This window comes from Tupaia chinensis, unplaced genomic scaffold, assembly GCF_000334495.1.
Source record: "Tupaia chinensis unplaced genomic scaffold, TupChi_1.0 Scaffold000113_1, whole genome shotgun sequence".
Taxonomy (NCBI): Eukaryota; Metazoa; Chordata; class Mammalia; order Scandentia; family Tupaiidae; genus Tupaia; species Tupaia belangeri.
In genome coordinates, this window is record NW_006159577.1 from 1246773 (window position 1) to 1272297 (window position 25525).

A 25525-nucleotide genomic window follows, 5' to 3' on the forward strand; every position below is an offset into this window, starting at 1 on the left:
CGGACACGTGTGCGTGCATGCCCAAGATTCTGAGAGGAAAATGGAGGAGGAGGAGAAGGGATTGTGGAGTGGCCATCTCCCCTGGGGGTGATTTCTTGCTTTCTGTCTCTCGGTCTCTCTCTGTCTGGCGAACACATGCACCCTATAGCAAAAACCTCTCCAAAAAAAAACCCAAAACTTAATGTGAAGGGGCCAGCATGGTGGTGTGGTGATTAAGGCACTGGACTCCCATGTCTGACAGCAATCTGAATCTCAGATCTGACAGCTTGCTTTCTCATTTTCCTTCTCTCCCTCTCTCTATCTCTCTCTGGAGAGTGCACGTGTCCTACAGCAAATTTAAACTAATAATAATAATAAATAAAATAATTCAGAAAACCCCTCAGTGTGAAGGAAGCAAGATGGAAATATACAAAGACATTTTAAATAAATAGTTTATTCAAAATAGCTTTTCTGTACCTTATTCACAGTTTCGAGTTTAAAATGAAAAAGGGGTAGTACCTATTTTTGATCAACTGTCATATAAAGACAAAGAAAAGTGAATCCCCTCAGAACATGCATTAAATACAGAGAATTGCACAATGGCTCATCTTTGAAAAATCCTTCAATGAAGTATGAAAAAGGGAACACTCTTTTTTTGGGTGCAATTTAGGAAGAAAAATTGTAGATGTTCTTTAGCCCATTGGAACCTGTAAAATCATTTGGATAAAAAGCTCTCTTGACCAAAGTAACTTTTTATCCAAAATAATTTTATCTTAAATCATTCTATTATAGCTTAATATACTTCAAAAATACTTAAAAAGTATAATTGCATCACAGCAAGTCTATTAATAATGAGGTACCATATACTTCTCAAAGAAATAAACGCTGGAAGCTTTAAGATTGATTCTGATGTTAGCACTTCAAATGAAGAGGCCAAAAAACAACCATAATGTGTCTGCTATGGGAAATAAGTCTGTGTTCCACTGTTGTACTTGTTTTAAATGGATTATTTCCCTCATATTTAATGAAACAAAGCACCGAAAGGACAGACCGGCTCCCGTGTTCAGAAGGCACTGACAACGTGTCCGTGGTGGCACCTCTGCAGGAGAATCACTGTACAGTGCCGCTGCTTGCTCCACTGCCAGCGCCAGCAAGCTGGTCTAGCAGGTGGATGATAAAGTTGATTCTTTCCAGAAGAGTTGCATTTTTGTTTGCTGTAGCTCTCAAAAGCTGGGAGTAAATCTGCTTGTTGGTTTTGAGGACTACATCTTCTTCAACGTTACTGCTGAGGTAAAACAAATTAAAATATTAAAAAAAAAAAAAGACAGGTGAAGGGAACAGTGATACCCACCAACAGTTCAATGAGAAATCCTACAAAATGAATAGTAACAGCCCAGCAGAAACTTTTCACAGAGAAGTAGATATTCCACTAATACCTATTCCATACTTACATCCTTCCATTAATTGCTTATGGGCCCGCTTTTACACATTTCATACATCAATTAAAATCACTGTTCATTCCTTTTATAAATATTTGAGTGCCTGCTCTGTATTAGGAACTGTTCTTAAAAGTTTAAGAATCAAAAAACCCTGGGACCAACAGTTAGCATAATGGCTATGTCACTGGACTCCCGTGTAGTTGACCGTGGTTTGTGTCCTGGACCCGGTGGCTTAAAACTCATGCCGGGCGCATATGTGTGCGTGCCCAAGATCACGAGAGGAGAAGGGAGTGCGGTGTGGCCATCCCCCCTGGGGGGTGATTTCTTGCTTTCTGTCTGGCTCTGTCTGTCTGGCGAGCGCACACGCCCTATAGCAAAAACCTTTCCAAAAAAAAAAAAAAAATTAAAAAACCCTGCTTTCATAGAATTCATATTCTGTTGAGGTGGCGGCGGGGGGGGGGTTTGTACTGGGGAAGACGTACAGTAAACAAGAAATAGTGTCAAGACTGTACATACCATGAAGAAAATACAGTGGAGATGGGCAGGGGAAAGCTACATGGCACTTCCCCTATTTTTTAAGCTTGGACGCAGACCCTTAAACACTGTTAACAAGCACACATCTAACACAACTGCTGGGTTGCTAGCTCTAAAACTATTAGAATCATCTAGGACTTTAAGCGCAGGTTCCTGACACAGGATTGGCTACTCCTCAAGTTACTCTAAAAATGTCAGTGCAATTTTTGTGTGAAGAAAGCCTCTCAGCTGTACAATATAGTACTCCATATTAGAAATGTTTACGTTTACAGTTGGTTCTAAAAATATTTACCCCTTATGATCTATGTATTATATTTACTAGAACTGTCTAGCAATCAAATGGCAGTTCATTTCTAGCATCTTTTTTTTTTTTAAATGAGTCCAGATTTAACACAGACCCTTGGCTCATATAAACTACATAACAGCAGACAATCATACAACTCTTTACAGTGGACGTGACCACATCTGAAACTCCTAATAACCCCTGCCTTACACTGGCAAGGACTCATATTCTTATGTCACGGATGTAAAAGCTAAGGATAGATGGCTAATAACATGAACCAACATCAAAATATTGTTTTCCCATTCCATACACTATGTTCTTTTCTCCACTGTGCAGGCTCTTCCTTTGCCCAAGTGCCAGACAGGCCTGCCAGAGGACAGCCAGGCAGGGGGAACACCCTTCTCCTGCAACAGGACTCCACTGTGAGGCATTTCCTTTTCCTCTTTGTTCATGGCTCCACTTATTATTTCTCCAAAGGACCTGCTTTCTTCATGTGGCCACCTGATGACCCTCATCCTCCCCTCTGTTCCCTGTTTATCAGGCAAATCTCCTCTTTTTCCCCAAAGTAACACAGCAAAGTGATTGTTTAAAAAACCACTATTTACAATTTGGCCTTAAGACTGGCTGTATTTTAGTTTTCTGTTTTCTTTTTTTGTTTGTTTTTTGTTTTTTAACATTCACAAAATGTCTAAAACTTTATGACATTTAAATTACTCATTGATAGTAATCAAGGCAATAGCATTTAATTAGAACTGGTATTTGAAATACAAATGATTCTTTATGGACAATGATGTATTGTCATTTTAGCTGGGTGCTTAAACATAACTGATGGCTGCTGGATCTGATTTATTCAGATCATACTCTGAACCTTAAACTATCTTCTAATTCCTTTTTTGTTTTAAAGAATTATTTTATTTAATTTTATTCATTCATTCATTCATTCATTTTAATTTAATCAGACAGAACAAAGAAAGAGAGGGAAAGTGAGAAAGCAAGTCATTCAGGTCCAAGACTTGATCCTTGGCCAGCCACGTGGGAGTGTCCAGTGCCTTAATCACCACACCACCTGCTGGTCCCCATCTTCCAATTTCTGTAAATCATGTTCTCCCTTAAAATTCATCACTAATGGGGACCAGCAGTTAGCATAATGGCTATGTCACTGGACTCCCATATTCGACTGTGGTTCGAGTCCCGGACTCAGTTGCTTAAACTCATGCCAGGTGTGCATGCCCAAGATCCTGGGAGGAGAATGGAGAAGGGATTGCGGCGTGGCCACCTCCCCTGGGGGATGATTTCTTGCTTTCCGTCTCTCTTTCTCTGTCTTTCTGGTGAGCACATGAGCCCTGTGAGCACATGAGCAAAAATCTCTAAGAAAAAAAAAAAATTCATCACTAGTTCCACTGAACTATGACCCTCATTCAGAGAGCCCCACATTTTCACATGGCTTTCTTTTTCCAAAGGTAACTTACATTCTTTTTCTTTTTAAAGAAAGTTTATTCTGTTCACGAGAGAGCGCATGTGCACATGAAGGGGTGGGAGACAGAAAGAGGTGCAAGCCTTGACAAAGTCTCATCACACCACCATCTCATTCCTTCATCCCTTCAGCTTGTTAGGATCTTAGACACATGCCCAGCGTGTTTTCAGGGCCACTCAGGATCCAAACCTGCAGCGAGAGTCGTGGCTTCCAGCACTGCAGTGGGTACATTACTGCCTACCCTGCCTAGGCTGGGCCAACTTTTCTTTTTCTTTTTACTTAACTAAATATTAAATGTACATATCTGGCTAGGAACAACTCATAAATCTAAAGGATTTGCTTTCTGCACTGTAGCAGAGCTTCCTGAATCTTCAAAAATTACTTCTACTTTTTATAGTTTTTCATTATATTAAATCCCAAAGTCATCAAAATGTCAAAGGCCCCAATCTATTAAAGCAATGAATATTAAAATACAGTAGAATAGCAAATAAATTCTAGATCCTAAAAGAAAAAAATGCACAAGCTAGCAGAACAAGCATTATCTAGCAGGACAATGCTAGATGTCACATGATGAATACCTGCATAATCAGAAACTGAAAACAAAACGCTTTAAAACAAATGAAATACATCTTAATTTACTTAGATTTCACTGTAACTCTGCAGAAATATAACAAAATCAAGATAGACTTTATTAAGTCCATTGATTGTATTTTCTTTTTTTTTTTTGACCTGTTTTTTTGGGGGGAGCAATCAAAATAAAATATAAACTTGTATTTCCTTTCTTTTAAAGTCCTGTTTTGATTTCTCTTATTCCGAAAGATAACATTCACTAAGTGATGACGTATCACCAAGGTTTGTAGCAGAGAATGTTTTGCCTGCAGTAAAGTTACGGATATTCTGGTCCCGCTGCAGTAGCCCATGCTGGTTGATGCTGCTACTTGCTACTTGGCAGGCCACATGGGAAGCCTGTGTTCTGTTCCCAGCCCACCCTAAAAAGCTGGCCGCACACCTACAGAAACTGCTGCTGAAGGCTAAGGCAAGAGGACAATAACACAGGTAAGATCTTGTCTTTAAAAAAACAACAAAAAAGACGTTTTAATGTGCACATTAGTGAAGCATGAGAGAAATAATCACTTGAAAGTAACCAAATATTTTTGGTTTTGAAACCTGTCAGCATATCTATTTTATTAATATAATATCATAGAATCATATTTAACAATTGTATTTAATAAGCCTGGGAAAACCAACACAAATTAGTGAAAAAAATATTATTTATTTACATACCTATTTTACTGATATTTATGATACTAGGTGTGTGAGTAAGCATTATGGGAAGTATGAATGGGGGGCAAGGGAAGAAAAGCACCGTCAACAGGGTCTCATCATGATCCTCCTTAGCCCTCCAGCTGGTAAGGACCTTGGGCAGGTGTGCATGCGCCCCGCACGTTCTCTGGCTGACCCAGAGACCTGAACCTGTAGTGTCTTCCAGCACTGCAGTTCATTTTGCTACTGAACGTGCTAGCAGGCTGGCCCCTTCTTTTTCAAGACAGGCTTAAACTGTGTTGCAATCCTTCTGCCTCAGCCTCCCAGCCAAGATCACAAGTGCACACCACCACGCCCAGCCCTTTCTTGAGACAGCGTCTTGCTACGTTGCTCAGGCCAGCCTTGAGCATGCAATCCTCCTGCCTCAACATCCTTGAAGTCACTGGAATTACAGGCACATGCCAACACGTCGGCTTTTATGTTAGACCAGAAATCAAACCTGGGCCTCTCATGTGGTCCCAGCCTAAAGAACACAGTATCTTAGCAGTATGCCGCCATGCCCAAGCCAGCTAAATAGAACTTGATGTATCATGTGTGAAAACTTCAGATTAAAGTTTTTATCTACAAAATATTGATAGTCTGAATAAACAGAGGTGAGAAACTCCTCCACTAAAAATTACTTAGGTCGTATACACGACTATTATGATGATATATTACTGAAACCTGTTAGCTAACCACTCAAACCATCAATTTGTGAAAAATCAATAAATTACTATGCTTCCCACATATCATATGTTTATATTGCCACCTTGTGGAAACCAGTAAAAAAAAAATTTAAATTTATCCACTGCTATTAAGTAGGAAAAGTCATGAGTTTTTTCCTACTGTGTATCACTGAATGCACTATCTTCTTGTTCTTCAGAAAGATGGATGCATGGGAACCAGCAGTTAGCATAATGGCTATGTCGCTGGACTCCCACATAGTCGACCGTGGTTTGCGTCTCAGACCCGGTGGCTTAAATCTCACGCCGGGCACGTGTGCGTGTGTGCCCAAGATCCCGAGAGGAGAATGGAGGAGAAGGGATTGCGGCGTGACCATCCCCTCTGGGGGATGATTTCTCGCTTTCTGTCTCTATGTCTCTCTCTGTCTGTCTGGCGAGCACACGCGCCCTATAGCAAAAACCTCTCCAAAAAAAAAAAAAAAGAAAGATGGGTGCATCTGCTAAATTATAATAAATACATCAATATATCTTGCTGTGTACCAGAACCAGAATATAGTACAGGTATTGAGGATTTACATTAGGCTGCATAAGATGGTGTTGTACCTAATACTGAAGATTCCCTCTGCCCCAAGCCAAACCTCTTCTTTGCCTATAAAGAATTATTCAAAACCAACAGTGGAGGGGATTTCTGCCCATGATGTAGAGAAGACAAAGTACCATACCCATCCTTACCACAGAAACAACAAAGGCAGGGCGAGCTAAAAGGTCACAACATTTTTTCAACCCATCAGATTGCTGGGGTTACTAGGAAACTTGCTAGTCTGAGATCTAAGAAAAGGCTGATATGGGAAAAACAAGAAAGTATTTTCTTACCTGGGGCAGGTGCTGCCAGATACTGGTAAGAATTTAGCCGGGATAGGGAATGAGAGAAAGCATCCTCCAAATAAGGCCTACAATCCTTTTTCCTACATTTCTCCCTCCCACCAGAATTTCCAATACATATGCACATGTATCAGATGTGTTTTTCAAGCCTCCAGGGCTGGGATCTAGCTCCCTATACTCAAGCTACTCAAGCACTTAGCTCCCCACCCTCACCACAAATTTCAACACAGCTCAACTCCAGGCTAAAAAAAAAGTAAGACTCAATTCCCCACCTAAATGCTTATCGAGAACAAGGTGAAAACCTTTCTAGGCAAAAAAAATTTTACTGTGTTACATATACCCTGTTTTTTTGTTTGTTTGTTTGTTTTTTTAAGAGAGAGATATTTTTACTTTAGGACACATATGCTCACCAGAAAGACAGAGAGAGACAGAGAGGCAGAAAGTGAGAAATCATCCCCCGGGGGCATGGCCATGGTGTAATCCCTTCTCCTCCATATTTCTCTCTGGATCCTCGGCATGTGCGAACACATGCCTGATCTGAGTTTTAAGGCGTCAGGTCTGGGACTTGAGCCGTGATTGACTACGTGGGAGTCCAGCAACATAACCATTACACCAACTGTTGGTCCTGAGATATCCAGTTTTTAAGAAAAACTATGAGATGTATGAAAGGCAAAGGAAAACAACACTGCCAAGATAATAAGACTTATCTATGACACAGACATTGGAACTCTTTCATAGAAGATTTAAATGGCAAAATATAATTAATATCTGTTAAAGGCACTAATGAAAAAAAATCTATGTAATATATCAGAGATAGAAACTTAAGAAAGAACCCAACGGAAACAACAGAAAGGAGGAACATAGTAACAGAGATGAGGAATGCCTTCAATAATTCTAACTGCAGATGATATAAAATCAAGTAAAAAAATGAGTAACCACGAAGATAAACCATTAGAAGTTACTCGAACTAGAGCCAGTCAGTGGCATGGTGGTTAAGGCGACTGGATCTCACATGGATGATAGCACAATTCAAGTATCCAACCTGCCAGCTTGAATAACACGCTGAGTGCTTGTGCATATGTGCCCAAAATCCTGGAAGGAGAAAGGAGGAGACAGGATTGTAATGTGGCCATCACTCATGGGAAGTGCTTTCTCACTTTCTCTCTGGTGAGCACATGTACCCTGTAGCAAACTAAAACCAAAAAAAAAAAAAAAAAAAAATTACTTAAACTAAATTACAAAAAGAAAAGCAGAAAGCAGGGAGTAGGGGCAGGAGGTACCCAATATACTGAGGGGAGAATGAAGAAGAAGTGATTATAGCACGGCCATCCTCCTTGAGGGGTGATTTCTTACTTTCCTTCTCTGTCTCTCTCAAGAGCACTCACCTTTTGGCAAAATATCTAAAAAGGAAAAGAAAAGGGGATACGAAACCCTAGAACAGGACAGTTAAGAACTACAGAATGCTATCAAACAGTGTAGCATAGGTATAACCAGAATTACAGAAAAAGAAGAAAGAACAGAGTATAAGAAATAAAAATACCTGTGGGGAAAGAAACCCTAGTGATGTACCTAGGCATATCATATTCGAATTGCTGGGTAGAAGGGGAGAAGACAAAAAATATTAAAGGCAGTTAGAGAAAAAGACATGAATGAACGGAAGTAGGAATCATGGCACACTTGCAGTCAGAAAACATACGAGCCAGTGAGTGACATCTTTAAACTGTTAGACAAAAAAGACTATCAATCCAGAATTCTATACCATGCAAAAATATCTTCCAGAACTGAAGATCTTTCACATCTCCCAATCAAAAAGAGAATTCACTGCTAGCAGATACACACTACTAAAAATGTTAAGAGAAAGTTTTTTAGGTTGAAGGAATATGCCAGACAGAAATGGTGCCTATACAAAGTGGTGAAGAGCATGGAAATGAAATAAATGAATGTAAATGAAATTTCCTGTTCTCTGTAGTTTTAATTGTTCTGAAAGATAACTGTCTATAGCAAAAATTAATAGCAGGATATTGTGTTTACAACCTATGCAAAAGTAAATGTGTCATAACAACAATAAAAATAAGGGAAGGAGGAATTATCTTCTTAAAGTCTTCATACTACTTGTGCATTGGAAGCAGTGTAATATTATTTGAAAGTGGATTCTGATTTAAAATGTATAATGCAAACCCTAGGTTAACCACAGGAAAATTAAAAAATGGTATGAATAAAAAAAATCAATAATGTAGGACCAATAGTTGGCGTAATGGCTATGTTGCTGGACTCCCATGTAGTCGACTGCGGTTCAAGTCCCAGACTCGGTGGCTTAAACTCACACCGGGGGTGTGTGCATGTGTGCCCAAGATCCCAAAAGGAGAATGGAGGAGAAGGGACTGCAGCATGGCCATCCCCCCAGGGGGTGATTTCTCCCTTTCTGTCTCTCTGTTTCTTTCTGGCAAACGCACACACCCTAGAACAAAAACTTCTCCCCCCCCACAAAAAAAAAATCAATGAAATAAAATGGAATCACAGAAAACGTTCAATTGGGCCAGCCAATGGCATGGAGGTCAAGGTGGCTGGTCCCACATGGCCAACTGCATGGTTTGCGTCCTGCATGTAGCAGTTTGAAAATCACTCTGCTGTGTGCATAACCCCAAGAGGAGAATGAAGAAGGAACTACTACAGGGTCATTTCCCCCCAGGGAGCAATTTCTCACTTTCCCTCTCTCTCTGGCAAATGCATGTTATATAGCAAAATTAAAAAACACACACACAAAAAAATGAAAAAAGACACCAATGGTAAGAGTGAATTAGGGGGCCAGCAGGTGGCGTAGTGGTTAAGTCCAGCCCCTGTTCACTCAAGAAAAATAAAATGTGACTAGTACTATATGTATAAAACACATTGAACTTATTATTTAAAAATGTCAAAGAAAACAAACTTAAGATGGCTTTACTGTCAAATCCTAATGTCTGAGAAAAGAATAGTACTAATTCTATAAAATATCTTTCAGAAAATAAAAATAGAAGATGGAACACCAGCCAATTGACTTTATTAAACTAGTACTGCTCTAATACCAAAACCAGACAACTGCAGACCAGTATCCCCATGCAGACACACAAATCCTCAACAAAAAAACAGCAAATTGAACCCAGTAACACATAAAAAGGATACATCACAACAAAGTGGGGTTTATTCCAGGGATGAAAAGCTGGTTTATCATTTCAAGAATCAATGTAATCTACCACATTACCAGACTAAAGAAAGAATACTATACAGTTTTTTCATTAGATGTAGCAAAACCATTTGACAAAAATTCAAAATCCACTAATGATAAAAACTCCAGCCAACTAGGAATAGAAGGGAAGATCTTCAACTTGATAAAGGCATCTACAAAAGCCCACAGCTGATAGTAGTACTTAATGATAAAAAAAAAACAAATGTTTTGGGACCAGGAGGTAGCATGGTGGTTGAGGGACTGGAATTCCCACATAGCTGACTGAGGTTCACGTACTGGACCTGGTGGCTTGCTTTCTCACTCTCCCTCCCTCTATGTGCCTTTCTCTGGCAAAACTCATGTGAAAAAAAGAAAAAAGAAAACACAACAGTAATACATAAATAAATTTAAAAAAATATAATAACCAAATGGGTTTTCCCTGAGATCCCTGAGGAAATGGAAGTGGAGGTGGGGTTTATTACAAGGAATTGGTGTAGGGATGGAACTGCTCGTTTCATAATGGTAGAAGACGACACACAGCTATATGCATCTATATGCGTTTGTCTAAGCATGAAGAACTGTGTATCACAGTGGGAATTATACTGTACATAAACATTAGAACATAAAAAGTAGTCAAGGGGCTGGTAGATGGTGTGGCTGGACTCCCACATGGCCGACTGTAGTTCAAGTCCCAGACCTGGCAGCTTGCTTTCTCACTTTCCCTCTTCCTCTCACTCTGTCCCTCTCTGATCAAATTTTAAAAATAAGTAAATAAATAAAGCTAAATAAAATATTTCTGTAAACAACAATGACAAAGTAAAAAATGATCTGTACCCTAAGATTAAAAAGTGGTAAAAACACACGTAGGATAACTGATAATGATATGTTAAAAAGAATTTTTTCTTCTTTTTCCTATTTTGCAAATTTTCTAACATGACCAGATTACACTTGTATGTTAAAAAAGAAAGAGGGCCAACTCAGTGTGTAGCAATGTGCTGTTCAAGAGAAACTGGATACCACATGGCCACAACAGTCAGCATGAAACATGCTGAGCACATGCAGGAGTGCCCCAGACCTAGCAGGCTAGAGGGCTAGAAAAAGGGGATCGCAGTGTGACCAGAATCTGTAGAGGGTGCTGTGCACCGCCCCTCCCAATCATGTGCACCTGCATGCACATTATCATGAATAAAGAAAAAGAGGAACCCTATTTATATTACTTTCCTGATCTAGTATGGATCTAGTATTTTTCAAATTACATTAATAATGTCAAAATAGTAACCCTGAAAAGAAAATATAACTGCGTAAGATGACAAAGCTGTATGAAAATATTTTTTGCTCAAGTGTTTACTTTTCTTTTCACTAATTTCCTGGGCTTTAGAGAGACTTTGCTATTCTATCATCTACTTTTTACAGAGCACTTGGCCCTGAGTATCAAAACTATAGTCTAGACTTCCCATTAAAGATGACACTCAGAGGCATTACTAGAAAACATTAAAGATCTTCATTCCTGGGTCATTCAACTCTGTCAGGGAAAAGACTGCATACAATAGGATATTTATTCACCCTCAGGCAGCAAGAAGTCTTAGTATCTATAATCTTCATATGTAGTAGCTCACAGAGACGTTGACTCTCACCTAGTTTAACATATCAAGAGGGAACAGTACTTAAAACCCTGGATTACCCTCATAAAAGAAGAATACAAGCTATTTTTTCTTCACAATGTCATGAGAGTATTTGTGCTCTTTTTTATAGGTTAGGTGATGAGAAAGAAATTTCCATTAAAAAAAAACAAACCTCAATTTACCTTGTTTTCTTTTTAGTTGAAGAGAGCAGTTTTATGGACTGAAGGAGAAGGAATGACAACCGAGATTCAAATATACTGAGGAGTTTTATCACTTCTTCTCGATTAAGACTAGGAGAAGAATCAGCAGCTGGAGTAGTCTCACCACTCTTAGGCTAAACATGACAAAAAGTTATTTCACCTAAGTTGCCCAACAATGGCAGTTTTATACTAAAGTGACTGAACTGCAGTTACATTAAACTTTTTAACCAAAACCAAAACAGCATGCATGAGATAATTTTAACAGACTGAAACACATGATAAAAGATGCCTCACACATAATAGTCACTGACATAGAAATTAATGCTGAAAAAGTCTCCTGGCTTCCCAACATCAGACGCAGAAGGAGCAACATGAAAATGGGTACTATGCTAGATTTGATGAACCAGAGTTGGGAAAGTATTAACAATAGGTGGGCATACCACAGGGACTTAGGGAAGCCTTTAGCAGGAGAAGGTTGTGTGAATGATAGAATTCTCAGAGCACTAAAAGTCCTTTCCTGACGAGCCTGCTTAGTAAGAACACTCATCCTTCAGATGTCCCAGGCAGCTTACTAGAAATTATATAAGAGGATACAGGCCTTTCTTTCTCTTGAAAAACAAAACAAACTCCCTAAACAAAAACTTGAGACTTCACGACTTGCTAACCAGTGCTTTGCTAACCATGATCCAGGGGTCTCACTAAGGTACATTCTTAAAAAACTTTTAAAATATAAAAGATATACTTTCAAATTAAAGGAGTTTAATAATTCTATCACACAAATATAACAAATCACTGTTAATGTGTTTTTATACGGAGTAAAGATATACATGTGTGCATATATACACACATACACAAATGTAAACACATGCTATATGTACAATATATAAATTCACCATTTAGCTTAAGATACAAAGAAAATAATGGTGAAGGACTGGCCATTGAACCTAATGGTTAAAGGAGCTGGATCTCATAAGGCCAACAATGGTTCGAATGCCAGCACCAATGGCCTGAAAAACATACTGGGCACGTATGTGTATGCTCCAAATCTCAACAGGATGGAGAAATGGAGAAAGGATTGCAGTGTGACCACACCCTGTAATGAAGTGCTTTCTCCCTCTGATAAGTGCACAAGCCCTATGGCAATTAAAAATAAAACAACAACAACAAAGGTAACGATTTTCTCAATTCACCTGTTCAAATTCTTCTATAAGCTCCTTCCGGATCAGCTGGAATGCATGCTCAGTTCTCACCATTATATCAAGAGCTCCAGTTAGTGTTTTCAATTTGCCAACATTGCTATTCTGACCTTAAGTTTTAAACACAAAATGATTATTCCTTTAAATATAAACCTAGATCCCCATATGATGTTAAAACATTAATGAAAATTCAGATTTTAAAATGCTATAAAAAGGCAACTCATGAATATACTAATTAAATGCAACTTCTGTTCAATAATTTTTAGAGAAAAATATTAAATACAAGCAAAGCAATAGTAATTGCCTCACCATTTGATTTTATCAGAGTGAAAACACAGTATTTTTTAATAGAAGCTAGTAACTAAAGCAACAGGTTAAAAGGGATTTTAGGGAAGAAGAGTCTGTGGTTTAAAGGCTACCCGGATATTTACCAGTTGCGTAATGCTATTCAAGTCACTTATGCACTTACAATCAGTCGTCCTACCTATAAAGTAAGCACAGTACCCTTCTGCTCAAAGACAGAAAGTTAGACAAGATAAAACGAGGTTTCATTTTATTCTAGGACCTTTCAAATAAAACTTTTCTACAGCAATCAGCTACCACAAAGCACCTTTGCTCCTATTCTCTTTGAGTTTACATTCGATTGTGGTGTATAGGAGGGGATTGATCTTGCCCAGAGGTCTAGCCTTTGTCCTTGGCTCTCTGAGACCCTGGAATGTTCTTCCTGGGAAGTACCCTTGTTTGACTAGGGGACCCAGGGTCACATTGGGTATTCTAACAATGTGATTTACTGTGGAAACTCTGGGTCCCATTTATCAGTTTGACCTCTAGAAGAGCGAGCAGCTCAGATCAACCACGTGATAATCAACTACATGTCTATATGACCAATCCCAGTAAAAACTCTGAACCTCAAGGCTTGGATGAGCTTCCCCAGGTGCCAATTTTCCATACTGTTGTACATATCCTTGCTGGTCAGTCAGTGCCATATACAACTCCACTGAGAGAAGACAACTGGAAGTTTGGTACTTTGGAATTCTCCTGGAATCTGCCTCACACATCTCTCTCTTGCATGATTTTAATGTGTATCCTTTCACTGTACTTAAGCGTAACCATATGCGGAACAGCTTCCAGTGACCTCTCTGAATCTTTCTAGGGAATTATCAAACCTGAGTGCTCTTAGGGACCTCCAAACTTACAGGTGGTATCAGAAATAAAAGCGGCTTGGGGACTCCCCAACTCTGTAGGCGGGGAGGTAGTAACTGTTGCCTTATTCCTTTACGAAATAAGCCCAGACTTTCAAAACAAGGTATTACGTGTAAACTTAATGGATAGTGTGATTTCAGTACAGATGTGACATCTGGCATCAACTGTGGATCATGTATGTGCATACTGTTGGAAACTGGGAACAGATAATAAAGACATTAGGAAGTTAAATCTGAGTCATATGTAACAGAAAAAAATACTGGGCAAAATAAGACAGAATAAAAGATGTTATAAACTTGGGGCCAGCAGGTGGCGGAGTGGTTAAGGCACATCTTGTTTCTCTCTGGTGAGTGCATGTGCCTTACAGCAAATTAAAAACAAAATACCACCATTAATAAAAATAAAATTTAAGTAAGTAATTCTTAAAAAAATGTTATAAACTACAGCATTTATTAACCTGGCTACAAACCTGGCCTGAAAAAAAAAAAACAACAAACACAAGACACTAATTTTTCTAAAGTACTCACAGTATTAAAACATAAAAGAATCAGTCATTCTTACCACCTTAGCAAATTTGTCCCCAGGATCTCTATTTTTATAAAAAACAATACCTGTTTATTCTAAGGAATTAGCACTTGGTAGAAAATCCAAAGATATAAGTGAAAAAGATCACCACAGACTCATCCCCAGAGCGACCTACTATTAATCTCGGTAATGATCCCACACTTTTAACAATGCATACATAGCAACAAAAAAGTTCACAATAGTTTTTAGAAATTCTCTTGAATAGGTAACATATTCTCTCAATTTACAAAGTCCAAATCCTATACAGTGAAATCCCTCTGCCTAGCTTTCCAGGTTCCTTCCCCAGAGGTAATGTCAGTTACTTTTGTATACTGCATGGCCACTCTGGACCTATACAAATAAATCATATACTCTAAATAGTACATTTCTTTTAATTTTATAGAATAAAAAAAAACTGAAGTAAAACTACACAAATTGCTGTCCTTCAAATAGTGTTCCTTGTTTCTTCACTAAATGAGAGATATTTCTCAAGCCTCTGGGGGAGAGGGGAGCAAGTAAGCAAAAGCAACAGGAACGGAATTTAGGAAAAAAATAGTTATTGGCACATCTGCTTATTTCCTGTCATGGAAAGTAACACAGGGAAGCATTCTCACCTGCACCTTCTCCTCCTTCCCAGTTTCTTTACCTTGGTCAGGCTCTACAGCAAACCTGCCAAGCATCAGTTCCATGACTAAGCAGAGCCAATGAGGATCATCACTCCTTTTCTGCTACTTCTCCATTCCCAAGTTTTTCATGCTAATTTAAATCTTTAATTGTCTAGACCGACTTGTAAAAATTCTTTCAAATAAGGGATTATGGGCTACATTTCACTATTCCTAGTCTTTGAATATAATCTAATGTATTTCTCTAAATTTTATAAAACACTTTAAAAGATAAAAAGACTTCATGGTGCCTACCCAAAATCATTTAATATGGGCAAATTAAAAAGAAAACAAATTTCTTACATCCAAGAGAGATGCACAGGTCCACCTCACTCTAAGACAATCCAACATTAAGCCAATGCATACATAGCTAAGAAATGAAAAAGACTTACTGGTCATCTGAAATTCTGCAAATGCTACTCTTTCTAACTGAACTCTAAGTAGTTCACATGGAGCATCTTTGAGAAGCTGAAAAAGCTTTACAGCTTTGCTGTAATGGAGCTCAGCCAGCACCCGGTGCTGCTTCCTAAGATGTTCATCACCAACCTAGAACCAAAAATACAATTAAAAAACAAATAAACAACAACGAAAACAGCTCTGTGCTTTGGTTTTTCACAATAATTACTTGATAAAATCTTCTGACTCGATTTACTAAACTCTCTTTTTTATTTTTTCAAAAATTTTTAAACTACCACTTCTCACCTCAGGCCTTTTCTGTCTCTTGCTAATTTCAGAAGTAATTTTAAATCTCCTGGTTTTTTTGTTTTTTTTTCCCCCATCCCCTACAAGCCTTACAGTTTAGCTCTTACATTTAATCCTTAATCTATTCACATATATAATTTGTATACATTGTGAGGGAGTTCAACTCCATTCTTTTACAGTTGTCCCAGCACCATTTGCTGGAAAGGACTTTTCTTCCCACACGGAATTGCCTTGGCACCCTTACTTCTGTTCTGAAGATACCAGACCATCTAGCATGGCCAAACTGAACTTCAGCTGGGGGAGGAACTCCTGTGGCGAGGGGAACTTTTGGTTAAGGACTTTCAATAGCAAAGTAGAAAGAACTCCTCTCTGAATTAAACTGGACCTCAGAGGATAAAACTCCCAGAGTAAGGGCAGCACAGAAGTAAGGCCATGCCCAAGGGACTGTAAGATAAGTAGTCTTGATACTGAGCCAAAGAAGGGGAAAACAACCAAACAAAAGATACCCTTGATAAATTAAGCATAAGACTCCCTAGAGGAGCAAAGCAACCTTTCTGAATTAAGGCACCTTTATCCTATGCCTCAAATCATTCTTAGAAATACATGCATCTGAGTGCCAGGGTTGATATACAACACTGCTGGTACCAGATGGTTTATATCAGTCTCAAACTGGAACAACTCCAAAGTTCAGAAATCAGAGAGCAAATAAATACGCTATGATATATTCATTTAATGAATATGACTGAGCTAAGAAAATGAGCTACGTGTACCAACATGGATGAATCAATCTAAAAAACCTGTTAAGTAAAAGGCAATAAGCCATGGAAACATACAGATCGTATAGTTTGTTATGTAAAGCTCACAACAAAGTAAAAGATAAACACAAAAAGAAATGGACATCATGGGAAAATTCCAGGCTACAGTTGTTCTGGATAGGTGTGTAAGGAGACAGAACAGAAAGAGGCCCAGAAGAACTTTCTATAGCAATCCTTAAACTCCAGGTAAGGTACACAGTAGTTTATTATTCTTTAAATTGTACATACAATCTACATATATTTTCTATGTGCTTTTATATGTATGCTCTATTTTATAATAAAAATGAGAAACATTAAAATTTACACAGAACCATTACTAGACATAGAATTATTATTATAAAGTCTGCATTAAACTACATTGAAAATAATCTTGGGACTGGCAGATGGCATAATGGTTACGTCACTGGACTATCATATGGCTGACCAAGGTTCACATCCTGGACTTGGCAGCTTGAAACTCATGCCTGGTGCACATGTGTGCGTGCCCTAAATCCCAAGAGGAGAATGGAGGAGAAGGGACTGTGGTGTGGCTATTCCCCCTGGGTGGTGATTTCTTGCTTTCTTGCCTCTCTGTCTCTCTAGTAAGTGTGCGCCCTATCACAAAAATCTCTCTATAAATAAAATAATAATAATAATAATAAAATGATCACACTCAGGCAAATTATGATTTTGCAAACTAAGAGCCAATCAATTACAACTGAGAAACAGCACAGGCAAAGGTGATAGGGGAAAAATATTCACACTACAGCTTTCTAAAATAGCTAAGTAGAATAGATAGCACTTAAAATATGTGTGAAAATATAAGAAAAGCATCCAGAACTCTTAAACTGACTTGGCATTGAACTTAAATTAGAATGACAATACCTGATTCCTCAGACAACTGTGATACATGGAAGCCAGCCTGTGATGGATGGTTGCAGCTCGATACTGACAGAGAGGCTGTCGAGCAGATACCGAATCAACATCGCAGTATTTCAAAGACTTCATCATAGCCTCACTGACTTCTTTTTCAATCTGTTTATTTTTTTTCAAGGAGGAGAAAAGAAAGATAAGCTCGTAATCCAACTATGAGAATTTAAAAAATATTTCAATACCATTGGTCAAGGAAAAGATGGTACGGATGCTCAATATTTGTTAAAGGAATAAATAAGGTTAAAGATTTATTTCATAATCCAGCAAATATTACCTGTTCCTGAGCTTTTCTAGATAATGGAGCATAATCTTGCTGAAGCGTTGCCATAGTAAAATAAGTAGTGGACAATTCCCAATTAACTGAATCCCAAACAGCTGGGTGTATGTCTCGTGTCCCCAGTGACCTCAGGGCTTTCAAATAGTAGTCAACAGCCTATGAAAGAGGAAAAGCGTTTCATTATATGCTAATATCACATTAAAGTAAAACATACTTTAAAACCACCTATATATTAATTTAATTTTGATAGAATTTACAAAAGGACTAAATTATGAGGAAAGGAAAAAAAGAAAATCAATAAAAATATTTTAATGGAGAAAGTTATTTAAAGTGAACTGAATATCACTGTATTTTCAGCTTAAGTCTACAAGAAGCCAGTCTCTCAAAGGAGAGCTGCTTTCTGACTCATGCTGATACAAGAATATGCATTTTCTTCCTTTCTTTTTTTCCTCCAAAGTGGAAATTCAGTTTATATAATAATAAATTTGACAGATTTCACTGTAGAAAGTAACTCCTCCTAGCCTCTGCCACCCTCCATCCACAAATAAATGGCCACTATATTTTAAACAAATAAAATCCCACTTAATTCTACCACCAAGAAATAATTTCTGTATTTCTGGTATGTATTTATTTATAAAGTTTGTCTATGTATACATAAACTTAAAAAAAAAGGCCACTTTTATTTTAAGATTCACTATAAACATTCTTCACTAATGTCAATTAAATACTCCAAAGTACCTGACGGGTGAGTGCCCTTTTCCTGTACTCTTTCCAACACTGGATATTATCATGTATCAAAAAAATTGGCAATTTAGGGAACCAGCAGTTAGCGTAATGGCTATGTCGCTGAACTCCCACGTAGTTGACCGTGATTCGCGTCCCGGACCCGGTGGCTTAAACTCACGCCGGGCACGTGTGTGTGCGTGCCCAAGATCCCAAGAGGAGAATGGAGGAGAAGGGATTGAGGCATGGCCATCTCCCCTGGGGGGTGATTTCTCGCTTTTTGTCTTTCTGGCAAGCGCACACGCCCTATAGCAAAAACCTCTCAAAAAAAAGAATTATAAAGATGCACACATATGCGCCTGGTGTGTTCCTCAAGCTACTGGGGCAGGGATTTAAACTGCCCTCAGTCACGTGAGATCCAGCTCCCTTAACTACAGGGCTGGCACTGAGCTTATTCATCTTATAGCCATGGTTTTTGCTTATTATGTCATGCCATTCCATCATATAAAATTCTTCCTATATATTCTCTGGCACTCTTACAGTTTCACTTTTTTCATGTCAATTTTTAATCCATTTGACATTTATTCTGGTTGCACCAACACAATTTATTGAACTATCCTTTCACTATCAATTCTGTGTGTAATCTTCAATACTAAATCTTGTTATTCCTAGGCCAGTTTCTAAGTGTTTTAATGATCTGTCTAGTCTTGTGCCATCATCAAAGTTTAATGATTTTTAATTTTATAATATTTTAGTGGAGCAATGGCAAAGTGTAAGTAAATGACAGATGTGAATGGATGAGGCCCAACATAAAAGCAAATGTGCTACCTTATTATAATACAAGCCTTCTTCCGGAGAAAATTCACGTTTAAATTCATCGCCCGCACCACAGTGTGCCTGTGCACAAATGCGCATAAGTCTTCCCGTGTTACATAATAAAAGGGCAGCATTTGTAGCATCGTCGATTGACTCGAAGTTATGAATTCCTTTTTCGAAACAAGAAAAGCTTTTTTTCCACAACTGTTGCTCTGCAGCAGACACTGATTTGCTCACTTCACCAAGTAAGAAAGAAAACAATTGTTACCACACCTTAGTGTAAACTCCACTATTGTCTCTTGACATAATGATGAGAGAAGGATGGTGGGGATGGGACTATCGTGGAGAGCCAGCCAATGCAACTGCAGTGCACTGCTCTTACCATGCATGTTATATGAAGGGGTCTGTGTCCCCCCAAATTCACAAATTGAAGACATAACCCCACTACCTTAGAATGTAGAACCAACAGGAAAAATAAAGAAGCAAAACATTTAAATGTCACAAAAATGGAAAATTATCTGTTGATAATAATGTGTATGCAATACCTTTAACTGGGCTATTATGAAGTGTATTTAAGCTGGGAAAATTCATTTTGCATGCTGTAATGATATACAGTGATTGAATGTGTATGTGTGCATACATACAGGTACCTACATACATATATAGAAAAGAATGTGTGTTTGGGATAGGACCTCTAAAGCAGTAATGTTAAGAATGGGGCCTTGATCAAGTATGACTGGTGTCCTTATCAAAAGATGGAGAGACACCAGGAGCATGCACAGTGAAAAGGTCATATGAACAGCAGGAAGGCAGCTATGTGTAAGCCAAGGAAGGAGATAAGCCTCGAGGAACCTAACCCCGCCAGCACTTGATCTTGAACTTCCAGCCTCCAGAACACTGAGACAGTAAGTTTCTACTGTTCAAGTTGCCCAGTCTGTAGTATTTTATTACTGCAGCCTAATATAGGCTAACTTAGTTCAACTAAATTTTGTTAAACTAATACAAAATTTAAGCACAGCCTTTCTCAATACTGTTACTAATGCAAGCAAATATAAACATCTCAGCAAAGTTGTCATGCTATAAAATTTTAAGAGGTTCATAAAACTGATCTCATGAGTTTCAAGAAGTTACAATCAGTGCTTTATTCAACTCTATGTTCCTGACTACCACTTTCTATGTTCCCTGGCTGACTTCCTCCTCTAAATGTCCCTTAAATATACAGGTCCCCCTACTGGCAATGAAATCCTTGGGGGGAAACACTTGAATTCCTGGTGCCAAACACAGTTCACAGATCAACAGGTGCAGAGGTAATTGATCAATTTACCTGCTACCCTCAGTTCTCTTTGCCCTCTTCCTTTCTCATGCTGTGTCCAGTCTTCACATTTTACCCATTCTCATAGCTTCAACTATTACCCTTATATGAACCATTATCAATTTATGTCTTGCTAGCCCTAATTAGCTTTAACTACACTTTTAAATGACTGCCCTATTAGACCTTTTCACATATGCATGTTCAATAGGTATCTCAAACAACATGTGATGATACATCAACTGATACAACATCTACTGCCTGACTCAAATGAGACCTCTTACTGTTATTCTAAACATACATGGAACTCCCTATCTTGGGTTTATTCCTAGCTGTCTACATAAGCTACAAAGTTCCTTTTTTGTTCTATTTGCCTGATGATGTTTTATACATCATGCACCAACTACACATTTATAACTACACACAGTCTTCCCCAAGGCTTTCTTAGACCATACTACCTCATCAATGTTTTCCTTGCTCACTGTCCTACTGTACTTGCACTTACCTACAGCACTTCTCAGAGATTTGCACTTCTGTCTTTTTAACCAGAAGGAGTAGATGTTTTAGCCAGTTACATATTTGACCTAGAGCCTGACACATGACTAACTGTGTCCAATATGCTTCTGAACTGACCAGATGGAGTGAAGTACAAAGTGGAAAGTAGGACACTAAAATGATGAATCTCAATGGAAAATCATTTTTTAAAACTAACTTTATTTCATGAAAGTTTAATTAAAAAACAAATAGGCAAGGTGTGGGGAGACAGTAGCACAATGGTAAATGCAACATTCTGTGATGACCCACATGGAAAGGTTCTAAGTTTGCATCTGGAGACCTTGCTGAATATAACAGGGCACATGGGTGCACATGATCTAGAGCTGGCTGAAGTCGTGGGGTGGATATCAGTACCCTTGTTGGAGATGCTGTCTCTCTTGCTCATGGAAAAGATAAATTAATTTTATTTTTTTACACTTCAGTGCAAATGCACAGGAAAGAGAAAAAACAGAGTAAATATCCCCAAGGGGGCCTGATCAGGCTGCAATCCTTTTTACTCTAAATCTCCATCTCATCAGGATCCTGGGCATGTGCTTAATGCCTGGCATGTTTTTCAAGCTGACAGGGTGGGGACTAGAACCCAGGATAGCCATGTGGGATCCAGCTTCCTCTGCACAGCACCTAATTGCTGAGGCTATGGGGCCATATTATTATTTTTTTTTAGAATTTAGAGAATTTTTTGAGATTTTCTAACAGGACACCTCTTTTTTATTTTTATTTTTTGACACTTGTACATCTATATTTAATCAGCATTATTTTCCATTGAAAAGACAATGAACTGAACCAAATGCTGAAGAGTGGAGCAATCCATTGAAAAATGTGACACATGTACACCACTACACACTCATAAAAAAATACTGAGATTCAGTCATTAGGCGAAAAGTAAATGGATACAGAAGATATGGTGTTAAGCAAAGCAAGCCAATAATGAAAGACAACACTGTATGTCCCTCTCTCCCATGTATAATAAATATTTGTCCCCTATGGCAGAAACTGAGAAAGTAAAAGGTATAATAGCAGGGAATGTGGGCGTATATATTAGAGAGTATAGAAGGGAGATAGGTAGGTTTAAGGAGGGAGAAACTCGGGGAGAAAACATGCAAACTCGTTTATGTGACCAGTGCTCTACCTCCTGAGCTACAGGGCCCCTAAAATGGTTATAGATACCAGATACAGTGTGGGAAGAAGGTGGATGAAGGAAGAGTCTGAGGAAAGACATTAAGGAAAGAAGGAGAGAGGCAGGGCATTTATGGGACAAAGAAATGGGTTATTAATTGTTGAAGATAATGTGTATAGTATTCTTGACTGGACTAGTGAGAAATGTATACATATTAGAATATTCACTTTGCAGACTAAGTGATACATGTGGTTGAATGTATAAAAGAAATTGAAATAAAAAACTATATATAAAATAAATAAATAAACCCTTCATATTTTATAGTCGGGAGGAAAAAAAACATGCAAACTGGAAAAAACTATGGTATAAGCAGTAAGACGTACAATGATTAAATTTGAAGTCATGGTTCCAACCCAGTGCAATTCTACAGAGCACCTCTTTATGGCATAAAATAAAGTGCCAATAAAGACGAATAAGAAATCAGCATCATTTTCTAACAGAGCAGGCAATAAAGAGAGGAATCCAGGGAACCAGCAGATGGCGTAATGGCTATGTCACTGGACTCCCATGTAGTTGACCATGGTTCAAGTCCCAAACCCGGTGGCTTAAACTCACCCCAGGTATGCGTGCGTGCCCAAGATACCAAGAGGAGAGGGGACTGTGCCATGGCCATCTCCCCCTGGGGGGTGATTTCTCGCTTTCTGTCTCTATGTTTCTGGCGAGCACATGCACCCAATAGCAAAAACCTCTCCAAGAAACAAAAAAGATAAGAATCCGAAGAGATACTCACCTGTTCTCTCACTCTGCAGTGCGGCAGCCTGATTCATATAAAACACACCAATTTCATTTCTAATATTACCCATTCTCTTCAACACCTGGACATAGTGTTCTGGATTTTGGCTTTTTAAATCACTAAATTGCAAGATCTCATTAGCAGCCTCATAACATTTACAACTAACTGAAAGTTGACTTTCTAAGTCTGTAGACAAATCTGTTGCCCATGCAAATCCTTAAAAGAAAAAAAGAAAGGAAATGACAACATGAGTCATATAAACCCTTCCTTCTTAGTACTTAAGTTTATCTGATATCTTAAAGTCAGAATAATAAAAAAATGCAATACAGTATAAATATACTAAAATTCAATCAATACAAAAATCTTTAAGTTCCACAGTGATGATCTCTACTTGTAAAACTAAATTTTCTTGGGATATGAATGTCTGATTAAAGAAGCATTTTCTTTGCCTAAAAATACCAAACAATTCCCATTACTCAGATTTTCCCAGGTACACTTACTTGTTCATTGGTAAAAACCTAAAGTTGTCAACTGATACAAGGTAAATAGCTTTTTTTAAAAAAAATGATCGGAATATAGTTTTTAAAATAAAGTGTCAATGTTAAGTTAAAGTCATTGAAGAAGATACACAAAAACAAAAATGCCATCTAGTGGGAACTGAAGTAAACTTAGGCACAGAACCCAAAATTCAAGAGGGAGAAAATACTCCTGTTGAGAATAAACAAACATATAGGAGAACATCACTGTCACACATATTTTAAATAAAATTACTTAGATGGGAGTGGTTAAAAACAAAACAAAACACACACTGAGGATTCTCCCACTGTGTCTCTTAAAATACAATGATCATTTGAGAAACAGGGAGAAGGGGAAAAAGAAGTAAAAAAATGCAAGAAAATAATACATTTTCTCTTCTTCTCCAGTGTACTCCTCTAGCTGCTCACTAAACAGAACTTTTTGGGAAGTAGACATCAAGTAACAAAAACAATTTAAGAGCATAATAAAATAAATCCATAAGACACTACCAAAGTACCTTTTAAGGACATCAAGTGGCATGGTGGTTATGATGCGGGATCCCACATGGCCAATTCTGTAGTCTGAGTCTCAGACCTGGCAGCTTAAAAAACATGCCCGGTGCATGTGTATGTGTAACCAAAATCCCAAGAGGAGAATGTAACGTGTGGCCATCTTTCTGGAGGTGGGGACGGTTTCTCACTTTCCCTGTCACTCAATGTCTCTGGCAAGCACATGTACCCCATAGCAGAAAACTAAAAGCAAAAACACAAAACAAAAAACAACTTCAAAAGATTAATCCCTTATCTTATTTACCTTAATTATTATTATTATTTTTTACTTGCCAGAGATACAGAATGTACACTTGCCACAGAGAGACAGAAAGCACGTCTCAAGGGGGCATGGTCATTCCACGATCTCTTTTCTTCCACTTCTCCACCCTGTCAGGGTTCTGGGCATGGACACACATGTGACCAGAGTGTCTTTCAAGCTGTCAGGGGCAGGGTTCAAACCATAGTCAGCCATGTGTGATCCAGCTCCCTGGGCATAGCACTTAGTATGGCAGTGCTGAGCTGACCCTGTAGTGAACTTATTACACTAAACTAAAAAGGAGAGGTACTGCTGTTATGGATTCAATTACTCTATTCCCCAGTTTAAAACATGACAACTCCAAACAGTGATATATTCAGTACAGCAGCTGACTATGAACTATCATTCAAAAAATGATGATCTCTTTATCTTAGCCCCAGGAATCATTCAGAAAATAATCAATCCACTTTTACCAACTGTTGTTCCTTTTCAAAAGAAAAATCCATGGTTTGCTTAGATGATTAAAAGCTTAGAAAAACCACTTAAAAAGAAGGATGTAAAAAGTCAACAGAATTGTTTTCAGACCTTATTTTATATTACTTCTAGTTTTATAATTACGAAGTATAAAATATTTGAAAATTATCTTACACAAATGCATAAGCTCATGCTCAATTTTAAGATTAAGAAAGGCTGGGGCTGGCAGATGACATGATTGTTAAGGCACTGGACTCCCCCACAGTCATCCATGGTTCAAGTCCTGGACCTCTCACTATCCCCCTCTCTGGTCAAATTAAAATGAAAAATAATAATGATAATAATAATGATAATAAAATTAAATAAGCTATTCTTTTTTTTTTTTTTTTGGAGAGGTTTTCGCTATAGGGCACGTGCGCTCGTTAGACAGAGAGAGAGAGACATAGAGACAGAAAGCGAGAAATCACCCCCCGGGGGGGATGGT

General features: G+C 38.2%; 1 protein-coding gene across 4 annotated transcripts in view; it reads right to left on the reverse strand.

Annotated features, from left to right (window-relative positions):
- Positions 1 to 314: 314 nt before the first annotated feature.
- Positions 315 to 25525, reverse strand: part of EDRF1 (erythroid differentiation regulatory factor 1) — a 52837-nt gene continuing 27626 nt past the window's right edge. For 2 of the 4 annotated variants that reach the window (XM_006143903.2, XM_006143902.2), the window contains 8 exons: positions 23242 to 23460; positions 19483 to 19706; positions 17929 to 18087; positions 17607 to 17756; positions 15618 to 15771; positions 12791 to 12906; positions 11583 to 11734; positions 315 to 1264 (listed from right to left, as the gene is read on the reverse strand). In XM_006143903.2, the coding sequence (XP_006143965.1) occupies positions 1090 to 1264; positions 11583 to 11734; positions 12791 to 12906; positions 15618 to 15771; positions 17607 to 17756; positions 17929 to 18087; positions 19483 to 19706; positions 23242 to 23460 (1349 nt within the window). In that variant the 3' untranslated portion in view covers positions 315 to 1089. The remainder of the gene's footprint in view (positions 1265 to 11582; positions 11735 to 12790; positions 12907 to 15617; positions 15772 to 17606; positions 17757 to 17928; positions 18088 to 19482; positions 19707 to 23241; positions 23461 to 25525) is intronic. The other 2 variants (XM_006143904.2, XM_006143905.3) reach the window with 2 other exon arrangements.